The sequence below is a fragment of the Acipenser ruthenus genome, chromosome 1 (assembly GCF_902713425.1).
Source record: "Acipenser ruthenus chromosome 1, fAciRut3.2 maternal haplotype, whole genome shotgun sequence".
In the NCBI taxonomy this organism is placed as follows: Eukaryota; Metazoa; Chordata; class Actinopteri; order Acipenseriformes; family Acipenseridae; genus Acipenser; species Acipenser ruthenus.
In genome coordinates, this window is record NC_081189.1 from 57,387,252 (window position 1) to 57,411,420 (window position 24,169).

The window sequence follows — 24,169 nt, forward strand, 5'->3', positions numbered from 1 at the left end:
CCCTATGTTCTCTTTCACTATCTAACTCCACCAAAGCAATCCAGGCGTTCCTAGACTCCCATGGTATTTCCGACACCTGGCGCGTCCTCCTCCCTACAGCTAGACAGTACTCATACTTCTCTCCTGTCTATCATTCTTTTTCTAGAATTGACTACTTTTTTATGTTGATAACAAGCTGTGCCTACCACAGTATTGTTATTTCCGATCATGCCCCCCTGACGCTGGAGCTCGCACTGCCCGGCCACCTTGCACCTCGCCGATCTTGGCGCTTTAATCCACTCTTACTCTCTGACAAAGAGTTTGTTGCTTTTATTTCCTCCCAAATCAACCTTTTTCTAGAGACCAATACTACCGAAGAGGTTTCCTCTGCTCTTCTCTGGGAAACTTTTAAAGCTTACCTTCTGGGTCAAACAATTTCATACACAGCCAAAACAAACAGCCAGCGTGCTGGCCATCTTGCTGAGCTGACTGACTGCATTTTACAAGTAGATCAACAATATGCTGAATCGCCCACTCCTGAGCTTTACAAAAAACGGCTTGCTTTACAGACAGAATTTGACCTCCTGGCCACACACCATGCCGAACATGGGGATAAGGCAAGCAAACTCTTGGCCCATCAGCTCCAGCAGTCAGCTGCTAAACGTTTGAGTACTGAAGTCCGCACAAAATCAGGCCTAATTACTTCTGATCAGCAAAACATTAATGTAGAATTCCAAGACTTCTACTCATCTCTTTATAAATCTGAATCTCCCAAAGCCCCTCCTTGATTGACTCATTATTTGAGACTCTTCCAATTCCTACTATTGATCCGCTGTCCAAAGCATCTCTGGAAGAGCCTTTCACCCATGCTGAAATTAAACAAGCCATTAGCTTAATGCACAGTGGCAAATCCCCAGGCCCAGATGGGTTCCCCACAGAGTTTTTAAAGAAATTCTAGCCTCAACTTTCTTCGCTGCTAGGTTCTGTCTTCTCAAGAGTCTTCATATCCAATCTTCTGCCTCCAAACCTCGGGCCAGGCATCCACTTCACATACTAAAAAAAAACCAAGAACCCTCTTGACTGTAGGTCATATTGACCTATTTCCCTTCTCAATTCAGATGTAAAAATCCTGGCACACCACCTTTAATCCATTCTCCCCTCTTATTTCCAATGACCAAACAGGATTTATTCAGGGTCTTTTTTTAAATTTAGTGGTCGCCAATTACTTTTTATTGTTTTCTCCCCAATTTAGTAATGTCCAATTATTTTTAGGCTCAGCCCACCGCTACCACCCCTTTTGCCATTGTTATTGAGCCCCTTTCTATTTTCCTACGTATTAATCATGAAATACAGGATGTGACACGAGGAGGGCTTGAGCAGAAATTCTCATTATATGTGGATGACCTTCTTCTATACATCTCAGATCCTGTACCTTCTCTCCAGCATGCTCTGAACACCTTACAGCAATTTGGCAAATTCTCTGGTTACAAACTTAATTTTCACAAAAGTGAACTCTTCCCGATTAACTCAGTTGCCCAAAGTTACACCCTCACAAACCTACCCTTTCGAATACCCGCCAACACCTTCACTTATCTTGGAATCACAGTTACTAGATCCTTTAATAACCTTTTGAAATCCAACTTTACTCCTCTATTAGAACGTACAAAACAGGATTGCGCTCGCTGGTATGCTCTGCCTCTGTCACTTGCTGGCCGGGTGAACTCTGTAAAGGTGAACACACTTCCCAAATTTTTATACTTATTTCAGTGCATGCCAGTCTTTATCACACAATCCTTTTTTTTTTTTTACTACTTTAAACCAAACAATCTCCTCATTCATCTGGAACCAAAAAATTCCTAGGATCCGTAAGGTCTTCCTATAGACCCAAACCTTCAGGAGGCCTGGCATTAGCAAATTTTCGCTTTTACTACTGGTCAGCCAACATCAGTGGCATCTCCTTGTGGTAACGCTCCAGCCCAGAGCAGAGCGTTCCAGCTTGGTTAAGCATAGAAGCCGCCTCCTGTCAGGACACCTCCTTACCTGCGCTGCTGTGTTCCCCTCTTCCATTAACTAAACCTGTAGTTCGACAAAATCTTGGGCACAATTTAGACAACACTTTGGCTTACAATCAATCTCATTACAGTGTCCTGTGGCTAGTAACCATTTATTTTCTCCTTCAGTGGAAGACACTGCTTTTCGTATATGGCATGGGAATGGTGCTAAGTGTCTAAAAGACCTATTTATTGACAATAGCTTCGGTTCTTTTGAACAACTCTCCCAGAAATACAATCTGCCCAAAACCCACTTTTTCAGATACCTACAAATTAGAAATGTTGTAAGGAATACAGTAGCGCAGTTCCCTTCACGTCCCCCTGATCATGCGCTTGACTGTGTACTTTGATTTGACCACTACTGCAAAGGTTTGATATCTAAAATATATAATGAAATTATGTCTTTACACTGTCCTTCACTTTCCAACCTAAAAATATTATGGGAGCAGGATTTGGGATTCAGTCTCCGGGATGATGATTGGGAGTCTGCTCTCACTCGAGAGCACTCTTCATCGGTTTGTGCCCGCCATGGCCTTATACAGTTTAAAGTTCTGCACCACATTCATCTCTTTAAGGCCAGGCTGGCAAGGATTTATCCAGGTTTAGCCCTAACCTGTGACCGATGTGGGTGGGCCCCTGTTACCCTCATCCATCTGTTTTGGTCCTGTCCTAATCTAGCTAACTTCTGGATGCCTGTTTTTGAGACCCTCTCCCAAATCATTGGGCACCCTTTTGATCATAACCCTCTAATTGCATCATTTGGTATAACACCATCTGACATTTATTTAACAAAACTCAAATCTGACTCTTTGGCCTTCTCCACACTACTAGCTAGATGCCTGATTCTATTTGCATGGAAACATGCTGCCCCGCCCACACATGCTCAGTGGCTGAGGGACCTTTTGCAGCATTTCAAGCTTGAAAAATTAAAATATACACTTCGTGGATCAACTGAAAATTTTTACCGAGCATAGCATGCCCTTCTATCACATAATAATAAACTGGCTCCACGGCTCCCCTGATCTATACCTATCTGTCTATAGTTTTTCTCTCTTCTGAATGCAAACTGACTGCTTGCAATATCTCTCTTTCACTCTTCCTCTCTCCCCCTTTTCCTGTCTCTGTTTTTCTCTCTTTTGTCTCCTAAATAAAATTCAAAAAACAATCCTGGCAAATTGAAAATGATAAATGATTTCATGATGCTTAATGTATTATATTATTATTTAAAATGCGTCTTTTACCTTTGTTATTTTGTAAGTCACTGTGTGTAATTTCTTTACTTAACAAAACCAATAAACAGAATTAAGAAAAAAAAAACATGACTCGAATGCACTCAGGTCGAGCACCTCAGAAAATTGATATACTTGCATATTTTTATTTTATTAACACTAGAACCGCCGACATTTTGGACTACAAAATGTGCGGCTCCATTTTAAAATGGCTTCGATATGAAAATGAAAAACAAACAATCGGATACAACGTAATATTTTTATTTATGAACACAATACATAACATTTTCAGAGCAGAAACACTATTTACATTGAAAATTAAACGTTTCTTATTTTTTTCAAAAAAAGCACATACATAAACATGAAAAACTGTAATAAAACATGCTTTTCAACTGTACCAGTGCATTTGCCACAGACTGCCTCTTCACAACAGGCGCAGACATCAAATGTTCTGTTTTTATTGCATTTAGCAACCTGGTACTGTCTTTTATTCCGTGTGCCAGTGGGCGCAGCGCTGGCTGAAGGTTGACGGGCATTTGCCAGCCGGCTTTCGTGTCTCTTATCAAAATGTTTACCCGCGAGCCGACCCGCTTTAATAAGACCTGCAACCCAACCTGAACCCACAGGTGTTTGTCCTTTACCTACTGCCTGTGTTGACTGGCTCTCGCATTCACACATCTCTACCATTCTCCACAGACTGAGTTTATACAATAGGCTATACAGTCGTGGTAGCTTTCTCTAGTGGTCTGGATATATTTTCACATTGTAACATATTAACTATCTCTACATACTTTACTATAAAATACTTGTCCATTTCTTTCATGCCACCAGTTGATAGGTAGCTAAACCTGTGCTTTCGCAGAGATGTACCAGTTTTGTGGCTGTCGTTTACAAAAACAATGACAAGTTTTACAAGCAGCGAATCCAGTCACTTGTTCATTATTTTTATTCGCTATGATTCCAAAAGAATTCCACACTGCTGATTTATCTTTTGTTTCACCTTGTCCACAGACATTTTTAATATCACCAAGCAGACATGATAAAATGATCTTTTGACGTATCAAACAAGCAGCAATACAAACCGAGAACACTACTTCGTCAGCTGACTCCTCCCTAATCGTCTCCTGCTTTAGTGCAGGAAATACCGGTACCTTTACCTTCCAATACGTTATTTGGGAAAGGGTTACAGATGAGTATGCTGAAAGGACAGAAAACTTTAGGTTATTATCATAACCCTGGTTCCCTGAAACATAAATATTAACCATTACAAATGGGTGATGTCTCTTTAAGAACACCTGAACCTGACAACTATACGTCATTGTGACTAAGCCGCAGCTACCTTGAATGTAAAGGTTAATATTTCTATTTCAGGGAACCAGGGTTATGATAATAACGTTCCCTTTCAAATGGGAAATATTAACCAGTACAAATGGTTCATAATACCATCACTGTCGCAGAGGACAATCGCAGGACTCAAAGGTAAAAAAATGACCCCAGCATGATATGCAGTATGGAAGTAACTCCCCTCACCAACACTGTTGTGTCGAAAACAGGGTTTTGCGAGTCCATGACGTTTAGCCGGTAGAACCTGGTGAAGATGTGGTGGGAGGCCCACACCGCCGCGTTGCAAATGTCTCTGACAGATGCACCCTGGAACAAGGCCCATGAAGTTGTCTGGCTCCTGGTGGAATGGCCAATGATCTTCTCTGGGGGAAGCAGGTTGTAAGCAGTCCTGACTGTATCAGCCAACCACTTAGACAAGCGCTGTTTTGAAGCTGCCTGTCCTTGCAAATTAGCCCCGTAGCAGAAAAATTGTTCTGCACTAACTCTACGGCCTGTCAACATAATACGCTAAAGCTCGAACTTGGCAAAGCGTATGTAGCTTTCGCTCTTTTTGGAAGGAAAAGGAGGAGGAATGGAAAGCCTCCAGTTCCACCAATTGGTTGACATGGAAAGCTGAAATGTTTTTTGGCAGAAAGGCAGGGTTCATCCTACCCTCAGAAAAAAATAATCAAGCCTTTGCGGAGGTGATTGATAGCAAAAAGGCCACCTTTAAAGAAAGTAATTTGAGCTCTGCCAAGTGCAAGGGCTCAAAAGGGAGCTCTTGTGAGCACATGAAGCACCACGTTCAGTCTCCACTGGGGGACGATGTCTTTCACCGGAGGCTGAAGCCTCCTAGTTCCTTTCAAAAATTGTCCCGCCAGGAAGTGAGCTCCTGGAGATTGACTGCGCTCTGTGCTGAAATTGTAAACTCGGTGGCGACATTCGGTGGAACATCACAGTGCAAGCACAGGACTGAACCAAGTGATCACCTCCGAAAATCAAACCACTAGTGGCAATATCTATGAGGCTACAGGAACACTCAGTGTAAGCCTGATGCAGAACCAAGTGATGATCTACACCTGAACTCAGGAGATCAAACCACGAGGAGCACTCAACAAGCCACTGACTAAACCAAACAACCAAGACAGAACGAGGTTGAAGTTAGTCTGCTTATTCAAGCCTTCACAGTAGGGAAGCAATTATCTCAACACTACTGTGGCATCAAACCACTACTGCAAGCTGCATTAGTAGTGTGGTCCTGCACAGTAGCAGCAAGTGTGCTAAAGCGTGTGGAGCTGTAACAAAAGAAAAACAGCACAAAATACAAACCGAATATATAATTCGGTCAAACACATTAACAGTAATAATAATATATTCAAAACAAGAAAGAGAATATAAAATATAGTACTGCTAATATATAAGCTCAAAGAGAGAAAAACACAAGATACACTACAGCCGAGTAAAGTGTTAGGTCCCTGGGAAGGGGCAACTAATGGAGCCGCCGGCTTCTGTGGAGCAGCAAGCTGCTGGGACACAAACATACATCACTTCGAATTTAAAATATTTTTACAATTCTTCAGCGATTCAGTCAACAATGCATCAAAGTAGAATATATTGAAATATTATCGAAAAAGAGAAAGTATATTTCAGTTATCAGAAGTTGAGAGTACAGGCTCAAGAATTTCCTGAAGAAAAAAATGGCGTCTTTTGTCCTGTGACTCGGCTTCTTATAGGCTCAGGGGCGGGCCCTCAGCAGTGACACAGGCTCTGACGAACACCGTTGATATAGTTGTCAGGTTTGGGTGGTCTTAAAGAGACATCACTCATTTCTAATGGTTAATATTTCCCGTTTGAAAGACCCGAATTTTTTTTTTTTTTTAGCCGCACCCGAACCGCAAACCGTGAAAGTTCACATTCTGACCTGAACACGACCCGCTTTTTCAGGTTACCCGTGGGCAACCGATCCGATGCAGGACTCTAGCACAGTATACCACGGCTTGAAGCGTAAAACTAATATTTTCTTTTTTAAGCAGGGTGCGCCAGACAGCTTTTAGGAATGTTGTTTTTTTTTTGTTTGTTTTTTTAAACAAACTAAGAATTTAATAAAAACGGTAGTTTAAAATGTTGTTATTTTTAGTATTTTAGGATTGCAGGATTGTGGGGTTTTAAACAGCAATCTTACATGACCGCATGTAAGTTAGAATAGGGGATCAGGGAATGGAAGTCATTTTCAAAACTTGGGAATAGGTATTTTAGCAAAAATGCCTACATCCACAGGCGTAATTTCACGGGGGACTTTTTCAACAACTTTGCAGCAGTACTAAAACCTTTATTGTGAAATTCTCAATCATGTTACCAGTTCCAAATGTCTATGATCTCAATACTATGAAGCATGATTTAAAAAAAAAAAAAAAGTAAAGGAGTGTCCACGGCAACTGACCAGTAACCCATGGCACACCCCAGTATGACCCACCGCAGTAAGGTGGAAGTTTTCCATGGAACTCACTGTATGCAACTGAGACTAACTTTGAAGCATTTTTTTAATTTTATTTTATCAGAAATATGGTATATACTATTGGGTTACTTTGCCTGTTAACCATCAAACCACGGCAGAAATTACCTTGGGCAGCCAGTTCTCCAGGGCCACAGAGCCAACAATACAGCTTTGCCATCATTTCATTACTCAGAGTACCTGGAATTAATTTGTAGTAGGGTCTTCTGGTGGAGTCATGACCTGCAACAACATTACCAGAAAATGTGTTTTATAAATCTGTAGGATCAAGAACTGAAAAAGACAGCAGAATGAAGTCAGAGAGTGGAACAGCTAACTAATGTATTAATATACACTAGAACCTATCATATCCAATCCTTGAACATTACCCTCTATTAACCAATGGACCTCGGCATGTGTCATTTATACATGCTGGTACCAACTGAACTGTACTGGTGGAAACTGATCAATGGTGCTAGAATAGATGGTGCATTTAGGAATGTACTTTCACTTTGTATAGTATACGTGCAGTATTGTACTGTGGTGTTTTAGAGACACTGCTGTACTGGAATCTGTTCATTTATAATGACCTGACGTTAATAAAGCAACTCCTTGAGATACAACACTTTGACATATCTGATGGACCTCTGCAACCAATTAATATCGGGTATGACAGGTTCTACTGTAGAAGAAAATAAATAAAACAAGAAAAAAAAAAAAACATTTAAATCATGTAGATTAGTGTTGATTTAAGCATAACTAAACCGTCCTGTCGAAGTATTGTTTTATGAAAATGATATATTCTGAATTGCAAAAATATAGGCTACTACTTTGAGAAGGCTGTCCCAGCTCTTGTTGTTCAGGAGACGGGACATCATCAGCAACAAAGTCTTCTGTAACAAAAGTAATAAAAAGACACATGAAAGATAGCACAAAGTCTGCTGAGCTGACAAATCGTATTTTTTTTTTTTTTTTTTAAACTGCATGTCCCAATGATATTAATATTTCTAAAGGGGTTGTAAATTATTAGTTGCACTAACTGGTTTCCCCTGTCATAGTGCCAAGATATTAACTAATCAGTACAAACAACTGTCCACTTTCCATTTCACAAATTTTCATTTTCTACATATTACTGGACATTTGTACTTTTACTAGAGAGTGGTCAAACAAAATTCTAGATTACAACAAAATACATAACAGATTACATTTCGTTTTTACCTATTAAACTTAAAACATATCTGAAATCAAAATGCCCAAAAAACATGTTTTAATATTATGTAAAATGTAGTTCACACACCAAATGCAGATACATTTTCTACCAGACAGCCATCTGGGATTTGAGTCATGCCCTCTACTAATTTTGAGCCTTCATAATTAAAAAAAAATGTTATGTATACAAAAATATCAACACTTTACCAATAAAAAATTAGCCCAAACTGGATGTGTCCATGGCGATGACCTGGTGACACTGCCCAGTGCTACGCCGAGACATAGATGGGCCGGCTGTTTCTACCAAGAGAGTGCCTTTAGACAGATAAGACACTGTAAATAGACGGTCTCAGTTTAATGCGTGCTGAAAAACCCTGCTGTTGAACCAGGCCTGCAGAGGGTGCATGCATAGGAGAGCCAATGGAAGGTTCTGGGAAGCTGTTGCCATCAAGCCCAGAAGTTTCTGGAATGTCACTACAGAGAGCGCTCTGCACTCTGCCGTCCAACAGAGTGGACAGAAAGGCCCTGAAGACCAAGCACAATCCTAGAGAAGGCATGACCTTGAAGGTGGCCAGTGACAAGTTCCGTGTGGGCCTCTGCCTGTGCTGGAGACGGCACAAATGAGCCAGTCATCCACATAAATCGAGCACTCTGATGCCTTTGAGTCTCAATTGGACCAGGATAGATTCCACACACTTCGAGAAGGCACAGGGTGGTAGAGAGAGGCCAAATGGCAAGACCTGGAAATCATAGGCTGCTCCCTGAAAGGCGAACCGCAGGTACTTCTTGTGCGCTGGTTTTATGAGGATGTGGAAATAGGCCTTTGATGTCCACCGTGGTGAACCAGTTGCCTGGCCTGACTGACTGCAACAGCTTTTGCATCGTCAACATTTGGAACCTCCTTTAGCTCAGATACAGGTTGACCTGTCTAAATTCGAGGATCGGTCTGAGGCCACCATCCCGCTTGGGCAGTAGAAAGTACCTGGAGTAGAACCCTTCCAAACGGAGGGGTCTATCATGTGAATAACCAGTTTTTACAGCATCGCTGCTACCTCCTGAGCGGTGTCTTGCGTGTCCATGACTGATGTAGCAGTCACGCCCCGAAAGGGAGGGGGACTGTGCTTGAATTGCTGCTACCAAGTAAGCACCCAGTGGTGTACTGATGCTAATTCTCCAGATGACTCCCTGAAAAGGGGCCCTGGGCCTGTGGCAGTAAACTCTTAGGGCTGCTGCTCAGCTTGTGGCTTGGCCTGCAGCTTCTGTCTGCACAGGGCGGCGGAACCTGTGCCGGTATTTGAGGCTGCTGGGGCCTTTGGCTCCAGTTTGTGCACTGGAGATGGTCGCTTAGGCAGCAGGAGAGCCAGCTCCTTTGTGGATGCCCGCGAGCGGAGCGATCACTGCAGCATCTTGTCCACCACGGGACCAAACATAGCCCTGGTGTAATTGGGGCATCCAACAGCAGTGCTTTGTCCCCGTCAGGAACATGTGTCTGGGAAAGCCAAAGCTGCCTACACGCAGCTATCAACGCAGCTAGGTTCCTCCCTACAGCCTGCTCATTGAACTTTGACACATGGAGCAGGTTCTTATTAACCAGGTGCAGCTCAACCAGCTATTGTGGAGAGGGCCTGTGACTCTTAGAAAGGGACCTCAGCAAATGGGACTGGTAGGCACTGCTTGTTGGGGCAGGTATTGTCCTTGAACACTACCTGCCTCAAGCGGCAGAAATTGGGACAAACCCAGCTTCTCTGCATCATGCACCCTATATAGGGCGTCCATCTACCAAGAAACAGCTATTGCTGGATGATCCCAGGACGACTGGACTTCAAAAAGAAAGTCTGGGTGAACTGGGGGTGATACGGGAGAGGCGGTAGGCTCATCATCAGAAAATCGACTGCCTTGTTTTGCATTCTGTAGTGCAGGGCACTTACAAGATTGCAGTGGCCCTGTTGACCAGCAGTAGAAGCTCTGTCAACAGGGAGAGTTTAGCTGCAGGGGATGCGCTGTCAGATTCCACATCCTCAGACGGGAACTGTTCGCCCACCTCTTGTGGGACGACGATGGACAATATGCCCTTTCTGTGGCCAATCTGTGCTCATAGCCCCCTTGATGGGAAACAGCTGCCTTATGCCATGGAAGAGGAAGAAGAGGCAGAGCTTGAGAAAGATTAGGAAGACTGTGAGAATTGTTTCCTGCGTGGGCTACTTTCCCAGGTGCGCTGTCTGCTCTCCCTTGGCACAGAGCCATGGTGGTTTTGTTTCAACAAGTTATTTACACTTTTCTGAATGTTTGTTTTTTGTACAATAATTATTTGTAACCGCATTGGAAGTTGACTTGTGCAATCAAAAATAAATCCAGTAACAGATATCATATTCTTTGCTATTTGTACTTAGGCCCCCATGGCAAACATCAAGAATTCAATAAAGATTGTGGATTAGCACAGGATATAAGTTGATTTGTTTTGTTATAGCTGCCACTAGAGGATAACAAAATGCAATATAAAGCACAGTCAATACTGGAATACAGGATAAATCAAATGTATTATTGTTTGCATTTGTCAAAAAGGGTCAAATAAGTATTTCTATTAAAATGAAAACATGCAATTTTGTTTCATAATGCGAATTCCGTTACTTTAGCGGAAATTCCATTATTGTGGATATATATGCTTTGCAGACCTAAATCACAGGGAGTGTGTTTTGTTCCCATCCATACACCCTTGTCACAGGGAGTGGTGAAAATGGCCATTCAGCATATAGTGCAGGAGTATTTGTTGGTAACACAGATAAAAAGTCCATAAAGAAAGCAACTTGATAGACTTTTCATGGAACTATATAGCCAAGAGAGTTTTATTCAACGTGCTGTCAGACGTGCAAAACAACAAGGGCGGATGACAAAGTGCTCAAAGATTGTGGATCAAAATACTACCACTAAACTGATTCATTATTTTTCATTTGACTTGTGATTTTTTTTTATTTCTGTAAGTACATTCTGAAAATGTTTGAGGCAGAAATGGATAATTAGGATTTTAAAGTGCAAAAGCAGTGAAGTGTCACATACCCGGCTGGGTAATCCGGTAATCCTCCCTTTCTTCCCCTTGTTCTGATCTTCTTTCAGGAGTATTTGTTGGTAGCACTGTTTAAAAAAAAAGGCAGGATTTGAACTTGGAAATGTTGCCAATAAGTACAAATAAAAAAATTTAAAATAAAAGACTTTTCCAAAACATCTGGTCAAGACATGGTAACATACTTAGTTGCCACAAAAGCAGCTAATATAGTGCTACAAGAGTTCAGGTCAAAAGGGATTCTTAACACATTCAACTTGGTTGCCTATTCCCCGTCAGTTAAACAGCCATCATATATATGACTTGCCATGCCGTTCTCCCATATGCATATCCCTCACGCAAACGATGGAGAATCAGAGTGTACACACTACAGCATATAGGTATAAACATTACTCTTGCAACATAGTCTGTGACATACCCAGAGGAGACTGTTATCAAAGACCCACTCCCTTGATCATTTTTAAATATGTACACAGTAGGTTCCAGGAAACATTTCCCTAGTACTAGAGCCTTGCTACCGACCCGAGCCTGACGGGACCCGATAAGTGTCAGGTTCGGTTCGGGTGGGGTGTAGTTTGTATATTATGGTTTGGACTCGGGTCGGGTTAGTGTTATCAGTGAGTGGATTATGGCGTTTTTAGTGAGTAATTTTTTTTTCTTCCTCTGTGTGCAAGTGCTTCCTAAAACTGAAATCGTCTCACAAACCCGCTTATTCGTTTTGTGCAGCCTGTCAAATGCTGCGTCGCCGGGCTTTACTAAGTAACCACGGGATATAATTAAATTTCCAGTGCAACTAACACCCAATAATCTTCTCAGCTAATAAACATTTTGTGCAGCCTGTCAACCAATGCTGCGTGGGCGGTCTTACAGTTCAGTTGCAAAACACCAACTTCCGGTGTGAACGCCCCTTTAGTTTTCTCACACTCGTAATGTGCTGTCATAGGTAATCGTGAAACTCAGTTTATATCAGACCCGCTTTATATCACAAATTATGCCTGCACGGCGATCATGATATAAAGTGGGTTCATCTGTATATAGGCTGATGCAGTAAAAAAAAAAAAAAAAACCACACACACACACAACAGGAGACTGTAGCAGCACAGCGTTCCGTTGCTGGAATGGGTAGATCTACTGTTTGGAAAAATTACGATGATGTAGTCAGTGATAATCAAAGACCATGTGGCTTTGTACAATCCAAAACTTGCAAAATATTACTGAAATATGACAGCAAAAAGACAGGAAATTCATCTCTGCAGTGGCACACTGAAAAGTGATGTATTTGTCCTGTAGCTGTGGTGCAATATTTGTTGTTGAACGTTAATTTAGTGATTTGATATGATATAGGCTTGTCCAAAATGAGTATGCAAATGTTCTTCTGTGTGGCTATTTATGGTAACAAAGTTTTGAAGAAGCCTGTTGTCTTATTTTAAATCATGCAGTGTTGGATTATTAGGGAAGGAAGTAAATGAGATATGACTAATACAATAAAGATTTATTCTTTATTTATGTTTATTCTTTATTTACGTTTTAACTCTAAACCAGGAATACACTGAAAGTACTTAGTTGTAATAGCGTATGTTAGGAATATATTTATGGAGATGGTCGGGTCGGATCAGGTATGCAAATAATTCAAAGGTCTCGGGCTGGGTTCGGATTTTGTTTGATTGGGTTTTAAATTTAGGCCTGAGAAGACCTCTTTCTACCCAGTACTGCAGTAGGTGCAGTACCTGATACTCCAGTGCACCGCGGGTTACCAGTCAGTTGCCACAGAAACTTATTTTATTTATTTTTAAATATATGTATCAACTACATTTATGAAAAATCCCCCAAGAACCCTGGCTGTACACCAGATGGTCTTTCAAATGATGTGGCACTATCAACCAAGATTTGTATTCCTGTTTCTCCAACCACCTGTCACTGTACACATACTTCACTGGCATTTTAACATAATTTAACATAAATTAGGTTGACTTCACTTTGACTCTATATTCACACAACCAGAAACTCTGACAGACGGATACTGGTACGCATGACAATAGTAGGAACACTGTGCAATAATATAACTCTCACCTAGGTTATTGCCAATACGTGAACAGTATTTTACAGCTTCTACACAGTCATTGAGGACTTTTTGGAGGGTGTCGATATCAGATTTACAAAATTCAAGACCTTGAATTTGCCACTTTCAAATTCAGGCACTATCAAGGTTTTCAAGGACGTAATATCAGATATCAGATACACTCCAGACCGGCCCAGACAGAGCAGTTAATTCAGCTTAAATAACATATATCATATGATAAGTGTTATTTAAAGTTTAATTAGCTGCTATGTCCGGTGCTCCTGCAGCAAGTTATTTTTGATATTACAAAAAAAAAATAAAAAAATAAAATAAAATAAAATTAAATGATGATTCAATAATAATTATTTGATTACGGGGGACAATTACTGCTACGGTCAAAAGTTTTGCATCACCCTATAGAATTCACTCATTTTGCTTCATAAAGTCAAAATGAAACCCACTCCACTGAATAATGTTACATTAACATACTGAATTACATAGCACTTTGTAGTTTTCCATATACTAAAAAAAATGTGACATTTCAAAATCTAATATGAAATACTGTACTACTATTATGGCTTCCGGTAAAATTTTCCGATATCATTTTGTAGTTTCTTTGATTACATAATGTTAAATAAAATTTCAAAATTATGTTAATAGTTTTTTTTTTTTTTTTTTTATGATGTCTCAATCCTAAAATTCTAGGTCAGGGATTTTCAACCGGGGGTACGCGTACCCCTGGGAGGTACTTCTAAGGGTCATAGGGGGTACGCAGGACGACTCAAAATAAAATGAAAATAATGATCTTGAATTTATTTTTTATATTCTCTAAACCACTGTGTATAATTATTTCATCTTTGTTTAGCAGCTCAAAGTGAACCTCAGATGAAAAAAACACACAGAATCGATCACTTCCACATTTTCCACCTGTACGCATGCGCAATTTTGATTCAGTGGACTTCCACTCCGATATATAGGTGAAGCAGGCATCTGGCGATTGTGCCTATGGAGAGTGCTCTTTGCTCTTTTCAATTTGTCGTATCAGTGACGCACAATATTTCTGCATTTTTTAGAAGTATAAATGCTCCAGTAAACATAAACAGTAATCACGATGAAATGGCTGTTACTTGCAAAAGAAAAATGAATGAAAAAAACACAACAGTCTGCAGAAAGTGCAAAGCGACAATAAACCTTCCTTCGGTAATGTGTTCCGAACCTTCGAAGGTCAAAATGTACTCTTTGTTGCAGCCCTAAATCAAATAGCACTATATTCAACTACATGCTGGATCTACGTTACGTGATCAGTCTTGTATTTGCTCAAAATAAACAGGTACTGTTACTAACTTAAGTTATGTACACAGAAAACAAGCGGTAAAAAGTAAGAGGGAAGAGGGCAGCAGCCCCGTAAGATCCGCCAGTCATGGCGATGACACAGAGAGGTGGGGAAGAGGGTGTGTTGGCTTTCCCTCTCTTCGAGTGGCTGAGAGGCGGGCCTTGGAGGATTGCTCATCCCATAAGTACTGCGCTTGGCTATGCATTCAGGTGGCCTAACAGGGGATACCCCGTGACGCTGGCAAAAGACGCCAGTGTAAATAAAGACCAGGCAGGAACGTCAGCGGTTGAAGAGAGGATGAAACAGGGAAGCACGGCTGAGGAAGACTGCCCGCCTTAAACAAATAAAACAATAATTAAAATAAATTATTACGTACACAAGGGGACATGTGAAGATATATATGGGGAACTCTGGCCACCCAGTGTATAGAGAACAGTCAAGCGTAGGACGGAGACCCGAGCTGACCGGCATAGAGGCAGTGGGGGCACTGCGTAAGCAGCACTTTTGTTTTATAGTTTTATTATTATTATTATTATTATTATTATTATTATTATTATTATTATTATTAATTTCTTAGCAGACGCCCTTATCCAGGGCGACTTACAATCGTAAGCAAATACATTTCAAGTATTACAGTACAAGTAATAATACAATTAAGAGCAAGATAAATACAATGACTTTGGTTCAAGCAAGTACAAGTGTGACAAAATACAATTCAATAATACAGCAGATAACAGTGTCAGTGATAGTTACATCAGGATATGATTAAATACAAAATACTACAGATTAAACACTTGGCAGATTACAGTACTCTGAAGTACAGGATTAAATGCAGTAAAATAGGGGGCAGATAAGAGCAAGTAAAGCACATTTAAGGATTTCCCTTTTCATTTCGCCTTTGGTTTTCATTATTATTTTTGAGCACCTGTGAGTGCGCCTGATTACTGTTGCCGGTATACAGGCCACAGACAACATGGACCATCTGCGGGCTAAAATAAATTAAAAAAAAAAGAAAATAGTAAATAAAATTGGGCACCTGTGTGATGTTCTCAAATACCATCTTCTGTCTCCCATGTCAGTTAATACCCCCACCCTTCCACAATACGTAATTGATTACTTGGAGAGGATTTATTTTTTTGCATATCTTCTGTTTAAAACTGAGTAGTTATGCAATAAGAAATATGTAGGTTATGGTAAATATATAATGCTTTGAAGAGATGTTTGTCACAAAAATGTTTTATTTGGTATTATCTTTCAAATATACAGCAGATGTGTAGAGCCCTGGAAACATTTTTAGAAGTTAAAAACATCACAAAGTTGAAAGGTGGAACAGAACGGATTAAGAAAAAAAATCAAGTGGCATATTTGATAGAGCCATGATCTATAAAAAAAACTATTTACAGAATTTTGATACTTTTGAGTCGCTTGCAGTGTGCAGTAGTTCATTTAAATTAGGTTGCCTTTTTTTTTTTCTCTCCGTACTAGTCTGGTATGCATTACCCAATTTTCGCAAAATCGTCAATTAGGTAGATCCCTACTTATATCCTACTAAAGTAAGCTCACACTGCTTGCTACAATGTTTGTGACATTAAGAGCTTGGCTCTTTCTCTTCCAAAGCATGGTGCAAAGAGTACTTTGCAATTAGTCATGTTTATTAATATATTTTACAACCAAACTCCTAAGGAAGTGGGAAGGCTTGTGGCAGTTTGTACAAATCTGTATGAATAAAATGAATATGAAATATCCAAAACCATTTGTGTTTATAAATGTCACTTGTAGACCCAGCAGTTACTTTCATTTCCATGTTTTTCTGTTTCATATACTTATTACTTGATATTTATATATTGCAATTTTACATTGTTTATAAGGGTTGCTAATCTTTTAGAGTTTAAACATTTGCAAAGTGTCACGTTTTTAAATTTTGCTTAAATTGCTTAAAATTTGTCAAAAACGTGCAGGTCAAATATTAACAACAAGAGGGTGTCTGCTAATAACAGCTACTCAAGAGGTTATTTTTGTTGTCTACTTCCTGCCTTTGTCACTGGATAGTCGCCTCCCAATGTCCAGCATGCTTTTGCTCACGTGTCTAGCATTTTCAGGAGCTTGAAATAAGCAATGTTCTGTCTGGGCATATTTCGATAAAAAGGGAGACCAAAAAGTAAAATGTAGGCTGTGCTCTTACAGTGGCAGTATGGGAACAATATTAAATATGAAAATAAAGTATCCTGTACATATGATGTCTGCTTCTACTGTACTGGTGCTGGATCTAGCGCGGAGGAGGTGGGGACCAGACAACCAACAATACAAGCAAATGCTAGTACTAGGAAATGCAATAAAACTCAAGATGAAACCACAACACGGTTAATTATTGAGAAGATAGCAACTGACATGCAACCAATTTCAATTAACGGATACCGGATTCAACAAGTTAATGTCTTTTGTTGAACCAGATTACAGAATGCCGTGTTGATCGTTTTTTGTGTTGTTTTCTAGTTTGCACCCGACCAAGGGAGATGCCGGTTTAGTTTGCAACTGCTATTCTGGGACTCAAGATGTTTAATATGTTTGCTTACATGTTTATTTATTTTTTGGTCTATTTTTTCTACTGCTGCCAAGCAGACACGTACAAACTATTGCTATAAGTAAATTACTTTATTTTTATTTTATTTTATTTATTTTTTAAACTGAATATTGATCCTGCAAATGTCACAAGTCTTTCTTTGAATTAACTTGATAATGTACTTAGAATAAAGTCAGTTTGGTGTGAAAATAACTAGTTATCTCTTGTATACAGTAATATTCTGTATTAGCATTTTGGATTTTAGCACTATTTGAATAATTAGACTGCATAACATTTCTGTAATAATGCAATTAATGCTCGTCCTCTAAATCAAAATGGACGATTATCATACAATGCTATTATTTTTTCATATTGCTTCACTGGTTTTATACATTTATCTATATATAGGGCTTATGATTTTCAGCGTTTTAACACAAGACTAGTTTTAACACAAGACTTTAGACTCTCCTTTAAGAATTCAGCCGATACCTGTTAAGCCACTCGTGTCTTAAACACAACTGAGAAGCGTGTTAATAGTAAAACTGAAATTTTGCGCCCCTTTATCCAAGTGCACGCTTGAGAAGATAGTGTTAAGCGTTAAGCTTAATAGGGACAGTGTTAAGCGAGCGAAGCAGCACAGGAAGGCATTGCAGCAAGCAGCAATTGCCGCTGGGGCGGTGCCATCGGTTATTTCACATCCTGACATTGGTTTAAAAAAACAAACAAAACAAAAAAAACAATGACAATAACAAAAAAATGGCATCTCTAATTGAATAGTTCTCAGCGATCAGATTACACCCAACGATTGGAATTTACCAACATTCTGATTATTCATCTGCCCCCTCATTCTTTCAGGGTTATGTTGTTCTATCGCAGAATCATCATCTAAATAAATATATATATTTGCGATTTTTTTTTTTTTTTTTTACATAATATAACCTTTTAAAACAAAAATGTTGTACAAGCAAAATTTTAAATTTCAAGTATGCTTAATTCATTTTTTTTTTTTTTGTTTTTAATTGAGAAGAGTTCACACAAGACTACCAAGGCTTACCTGATGTCAAGCCCTCAAAATGAATCAGGTCACCTTTGACAACTGGCGCAGACCTCTTAAGATCAAGTCCACTATGATGTTGATCACTAATTAAAACAAAGTTAAACAATTAAAATACATGTGTTTAGCAATATCTCTTACACGAGGAGTCATTGGCAACACATTTTATATTGTAGGGAAGTTTCCTTACTACTCTTGCTACAAATAATATATTTTAACAAATTACTATCATACTTCTTTGAATATGCAACCACAAAAACAGTTGTCACTTTATTGATTTTTCCTTCATATTTATTGGAGTTGGCTTTAAACTGAACAAGACTTTACATTGTCTTCAACGAGCAAATCCAAACTGTAAACATTATTGGTTATTTCCAAGGCTCCCGAGTGGCGCATCCAGTAAAGGCGCTCCACGTGGAGTGCAGGATGCGCCCTATAGCCTGGAGGTCGCCAGTTCGAGGAGTCCAGGCTATTTCACTGACGACCGTGGATGGGAGTTCCCAGGGGGTGGCGCACAATTGGCTGAGCGCCACCTGGGGGTGGGGGGGGCTTAGGTCAGCCAGGATGTCCTTGGCTCACCGCACACTAGCGACCGCTGTAGACTGGCCGGGCGCCTGCAGGCTTGCCTGTAAACTGCCCAGAGCTGCGTTGTCCTCCGACGCTGTGGCTCTGGGTTGACTGCATGGCGGGCCTGCAGAGTGAAAAAAAGGCAGTGGGCTGACGGCACATGCTTCGGAGGACAGCGTGTGCTCATCTTCGCCACTCCCGAGTCAGCACAGGGGTGGTAGTGGTGAGCTGAACTTAAAAATAAAATATATCATGGATATATCAAATCCGATTACTAACATTTGAAAAAAAACAAAAAAAAAACACACCTTATTGGTTATTTCTGGTATGAGCAATTAATTTGTTAGCAGTATTCACCCCTCCCAAATCTTGTGTCCAAAAAGGATCGATAATGAGATAGCAGAACTTACAGATCAATGACTGAGTTCTCTGACAGAGATCCTTGGCTTGACATCCCTTGTTCATCTTCACTTGCGCCATCCTCTGCTCCAGAATGGAACTGCTCTGTTTGTGGATCCCTTAGTGGGGCCACACCCTCCAGATGAAAATCTCCTTCCGAACATGAATCGCTGTCTGTCTCTAAATCTCTTTGCACCTGTGGTGTGTCGATACTTTTGGGGTCATTTTTGTGTATTAAAGCCTTTGCAGACAAAACTGGGGATCGAATTGTCATCTGTCCCTTGCTTGTAGAAGGTACTGGACTAGTACTGGACTTCCCTCGGCTTGGAACTGGAGCAGGAGCACAGGCATCACTGAAAGAAGCCAAAGAGGTTTTAAAGTTGCTAGTAGCATATAAATAACTTCCCAGTGCAAGAGATTCTTTAAAGGATGGCAACCTGGATTTTCTCTGGACTGCTGCAGTCTGGTTCTTTGTGGGTTTAAAAAACCCAGGATCATCAACTTGCTCATTAACTTCTTCCTCCTCCCAATCTCCCACAACCTCCTCAGAATCATCATTCTCTTCTGCTGTTGACTCATGAACATCAGTGCTCCTTGTTGACTCGCAATCATTTTTCTTAAGTATTGACTCTGGGATTTTTCCAGGTCCGAGCTTCAATTGTCGACTTGCTTTTGGTACTTTAGAAATCAGTGTTTGTTCAGGTAAATTCTTCATAGTTGCAGTATGCTCATCTGATTTCACTATCCACCAGGTACCAGGCGCTGTCTTCTGCCGACTGCTAGTCCGATAGTGTTCAACTTTGCTGCCTGCACTTGCACTCGACAGGCTGCACGTTTTGCTTTCCTCAGCCCTACCCTTGTTAGCCCGACCACTACTCTGTTTCACATCAGTCTTTTTACTTTTAACTAAAAGAAACAAAAGACATTAAATTGTAATTAAAAAATAAATCAAGGGTGTTAAGATAGAATACAGTTGCTACTATTTAAACATGTTGCAAATATGTATTAAACACTTCTACCAGTTTTGAAACCCTCTTACCAGTTATATATATATATATATATAAAGAAAATAACAAAACTTCAAATTACATAGTTTGATGTACAATTGCTGCAGTCCCAAACAGAGAAGTGATTACAGTACATACTCTGAAACATGAATTATCCAGACAAAAGGAAGAGAACAGTTGCTATGGCTGCTTGGCTCTTTTAGTCTAAAAGAGAATATCACTCAATACAGTAGTCTCAAGTATGCCCATATATCTTCAGGTACTTTGTTATAAGAGTTAAGACAGGTGGCTAACTACAAGATGCCTCTGTGTTAAAGAAACATCACTTGTATTGAAAATTGTTTTGGGGTTTACTGGATTAGTTAAGATAAGCCTTGTATAGCTTACTTGTTAGCTGGATATCGCAATGATTTAATGGTTAGGCAAAATTTGAAAAGTTTATAACGTCGAAACTTGGCATTTTTTGTCCCATATTTTGTCCCTAAAAACTGCACACTGGAGACTGCATCAAGCCCCCTAAATTTGCAAACTAAATGGCTATAACAGGTAAGTTTGTATTCATATGAAATCAGCAGGCCCCAAAATCATGAACTAGGAACTAAATTGTAGTTCATTATCCACCACATACCAGGTAATTTGCTTAGTTGCTTTCTACAGCAAGTGTCAAGAGAGAGATTGCGGTTGCTGCCGCTGACCAGCTGCTGTTATTTGCCTTGTCCTATAAGGCTGCCCTTAACATCTTCTTGATCATCAAATGTGTACTCACATGAGCCTTTCTCTGAATAATGAGGTCCTGAAGAGGTCATTCTTTTATTACCCTTATTTCTTCTTTTTGTTAAATGTGTTTCCTTCATGTTTTTACCTGAAACAAAAGGCAAAGGGTGTTAAGCTGCAAATTAAACCTACATTTTATGAATTACATTTAAAGTAAATACATGGATTAATTACTCTGTACTGCAGTAAATTAGCTTGCCCCTGTCTCAATAATTTAATTTGGTGCATACAATTTTGTAGCTTTTAGCATTCATTTAATAGCACACATGCAACCGTCTTGACTAGCCAGTCACAAGAACACAAATCCTGTTGCATCAGAAGCATGACAGAAATAAAATGAAATTCTCTATATAACTTTTAAAGTACAATAATAAAACATACAGTAAGTACAAGTAAGGAACAGTGGGACTGGAGGGGAACTTTATTCGGGATGTGCTTTTGGTACATTTTTATGAACGTTTAAATGCTATGCAGGTGTCAGCGTTTAAACCATATCTACATACACACACTCTATTTTACATTCTGATGTATACTGACAGCCCTGGGGTCCATTTCACAAAAGTGAATTTGTGACATTTCGCAATTGCAAGCACCTCGCAAATAAAAAATTGGGTTTCATAAAACGGTTTGCAGGGCTGCGACATCGCCGATTTTCACCAGAAACCTGCGACTGCCAGACAGCAGCCGCAAGTAGCAATTTTCATCACAGATCCTGTTTTAGGACATACCATGGCGCGCATACTACTAGCTCGCTGTGGAACTGTACACTTTATTGAACGGATTTCTCAACATTCTGATGACAATATGAACTTGTCTCTGTAACTTATAACCACCCCCTCAGGCTGAAATGGAGGTATACCTATGGCATACAATTAATATTTTTTTGGATATATACAAAAGCTTTAAAAATAAAACTACAAAACTAAATGTATTTAATGACATGTAACAAAGTTATGTGGGGAAAAAATAACAGTAACTGAGGCAAGGTTAATTTGTAAATTATTAAATGCAATCATATACCAAAAGTGCCAATTTATTCAGTGTGATAATAGCATTATTGGGCAGATTGCCTTGCTTAAACTGATGACAATACCGTGCAGCAATTATTATGTGAATAATAAAAATAATAATACAAACAAAATTATATGTGAACAATAAATAAGTTATTTGACACACAAACGCAATACAAATAAATAAAATGGACCAAATTCAAGTGACAAAAATAGTGACAAGCGCCTCCTTCTCACTAGGTAAAAAAAGAAGTATCTAAATGAAACCCGCCAGATCCCCAAATCACGGAAACAAAAAGCACTTTCCTCAATTCGTCTCAGCTACAGTGCACAGCAATAACAAAGCTTTGTTGCAGAAGCCACCTCCATGTTATTATCTGCCCCACACGTTTAAATAAAGAGGCTAAAACGCAGCTTGATTATTAGGCAAGCCCCATAATAAAGACTAATAAAAAAGTGTCAAGGTAGTGTGCTTAGCTGGCTATATACATTTCGACCAAAAGCCCCTTTTTAGCTGTGTAGAAAGAAAAGTAAACACAGATCAGTAAACTTTTTCTTTACATACATTTGTCTACACAGCTGAAGGGCTTTCCTTATGTATGTATAGAAATCTAAAGTACAGCCTGTCACTTCTACACAGCTCCAAATATCTGTCGACAGTGATTCCTCTATCAACTTTAAAGCTTTTTCATCTCCCTTCTTTTTCCTTCCTTTAATTTAATTTTGCTTGCTAGATCTATCCATTTATTTCTTATTTCAGCTACTGTTCTTTGCTCCTCCCCAACAGTGTATACTGCATCTGTGATCATCTGCAACTTTTTTTTTGTCTTAAATAAGTAATAAATAGTCACTGCACGGAGACCTCAGCCTCTTTTGCCTTTCACTAACAGATAGGTAGGGTGAGTATAAAACTAAACTTCCAGTTGTGTGATTGACTCTTAAGAGCTTTCTCTCAAGTTATTTTCTGTAGTTCCCTTGCAATTTTATTGTTGGAAGTAGAAACTTGGCAGCTGAAGGCTGAGCTAACGCTACGCAACTGCGTTTCTTTAAAAAAAAAAAAAAAAAAATACATTTTATATATATATATATATATATATATATATATATATATATATATATATATATATATATATATATACACACACACACAGTACTGTGCAAAAGTTTTAGGCAGGTGAGAAAAAATGCTGTAAAGTAAGAATGCTTTCAAAAATAGACATGTTAATAGATTATATTTATCAATAACTAAATGCAAAGTGAGTGAACAGAAGAAAAATCTAAATCAAATCCATATTTGGTGTGACCACCCTTTGCCTTCAAAACAGCATCAATTCTTCTAGGTACACTTGCACAAAGTCAGGGATTTTGTAGGCATATAGTCAGGTGTATGATTAAACAATTATACCAAACAGGTGCTAATGATCATCAATTCAATATGTAGGTTGAAACACAATCATTAACTGAAACAGAAACAGCTGTGTAGGAGGAATAAAACTGGGTGAGGAACAGCCAAACTCAGCTAACAAGGTGAGGTTGCTGAAGACAGTTTACTGTCAAAAGTCATACACCATGGCAAGACTGAGCACAGCAACAAGACACAAGGTATTTATACTGCATCAGCAAGGTCTCTCCCAGGCAGAAATTTCAAGGCAGACAGGGATTTCCAGATGTGCTGTCCAAGCTCTTTTGAAGAAGCACAAAGAAACGGGCAACGTTGAGGACCGTAGACGCAGTGGTCGGCCAAGGAAACTTACTGCAGCAGATGAAAGACACATCATGCTTAGTTCCCTTCGCAATCGGAAGATGTCCAGCTGTGCCATCAGCTCAGAATTGGCAGAAAACAGTGGGACCCTGGTACACCCATATACTGTCCGGAGAAGTCTGGTCAGAAGTGGCCTTCATGGAAGACTTGCGGCCAAAAAGCCATACCTCCGACGTGGAAACAAGGCCAAGCGACTCAACTATGCACGAAAACACAGGAACTGGGGTGCAGAAAAATGGCAGCAGGTGCTCTGGACTGATGTACACGAATGAGTGTCTGCAGGCAACAGTGAAGCATGGTGGAG

At 39.7% G+C, this 24,169-nt stretch overlaps 1 protein-coding gene across 4 annotated transcripts in view; it reads right to left on the reverse strand.

The window, feature by feature from the left end:
* Window positions 1–24,169, reverse strand: part of LOC117420833 (centromere protein C) — an 80,405-nt gene that overhangs the window by 11,291 nt on the left and 44,945 nt on the right. For 2 of the 4 annotated variants that reach the window (XM_059026373.1, XM_034034511.3), the window contains exons 10-15: window positions 21,086–21,181; window positions 19,324–20,218; window positions 18,347–18,432; window positions 11,337–11,411; window positions 7,904–7,966; window positions 7,203–7,316 (exon numbers count right to left, since the gene is read on the reverse strand). In XM_059026373.1, coding sequence (XP_058882356.1) covers window positions 7,203–7,316; window positions 7,904–7,966; window positions 11,337–11,411; window positions 18,347–18,432; window positions 19,324–20,218; window positions 21,086–21,181 — 1,329 coding nt within the window. The remainder of the gene's footprint in view (window positions 1–7,202; window positions 7,317–7,903; window positions 7,967–11,336; window positions 11,412–18,346; window positions 18,433–19,323; window positions 20,219–21,085; window positions 21,182–24,169) is intronic. The other 2 variants (XM_059026376.1, XM_059026382.1) reach the window with 2 other exon arrangements.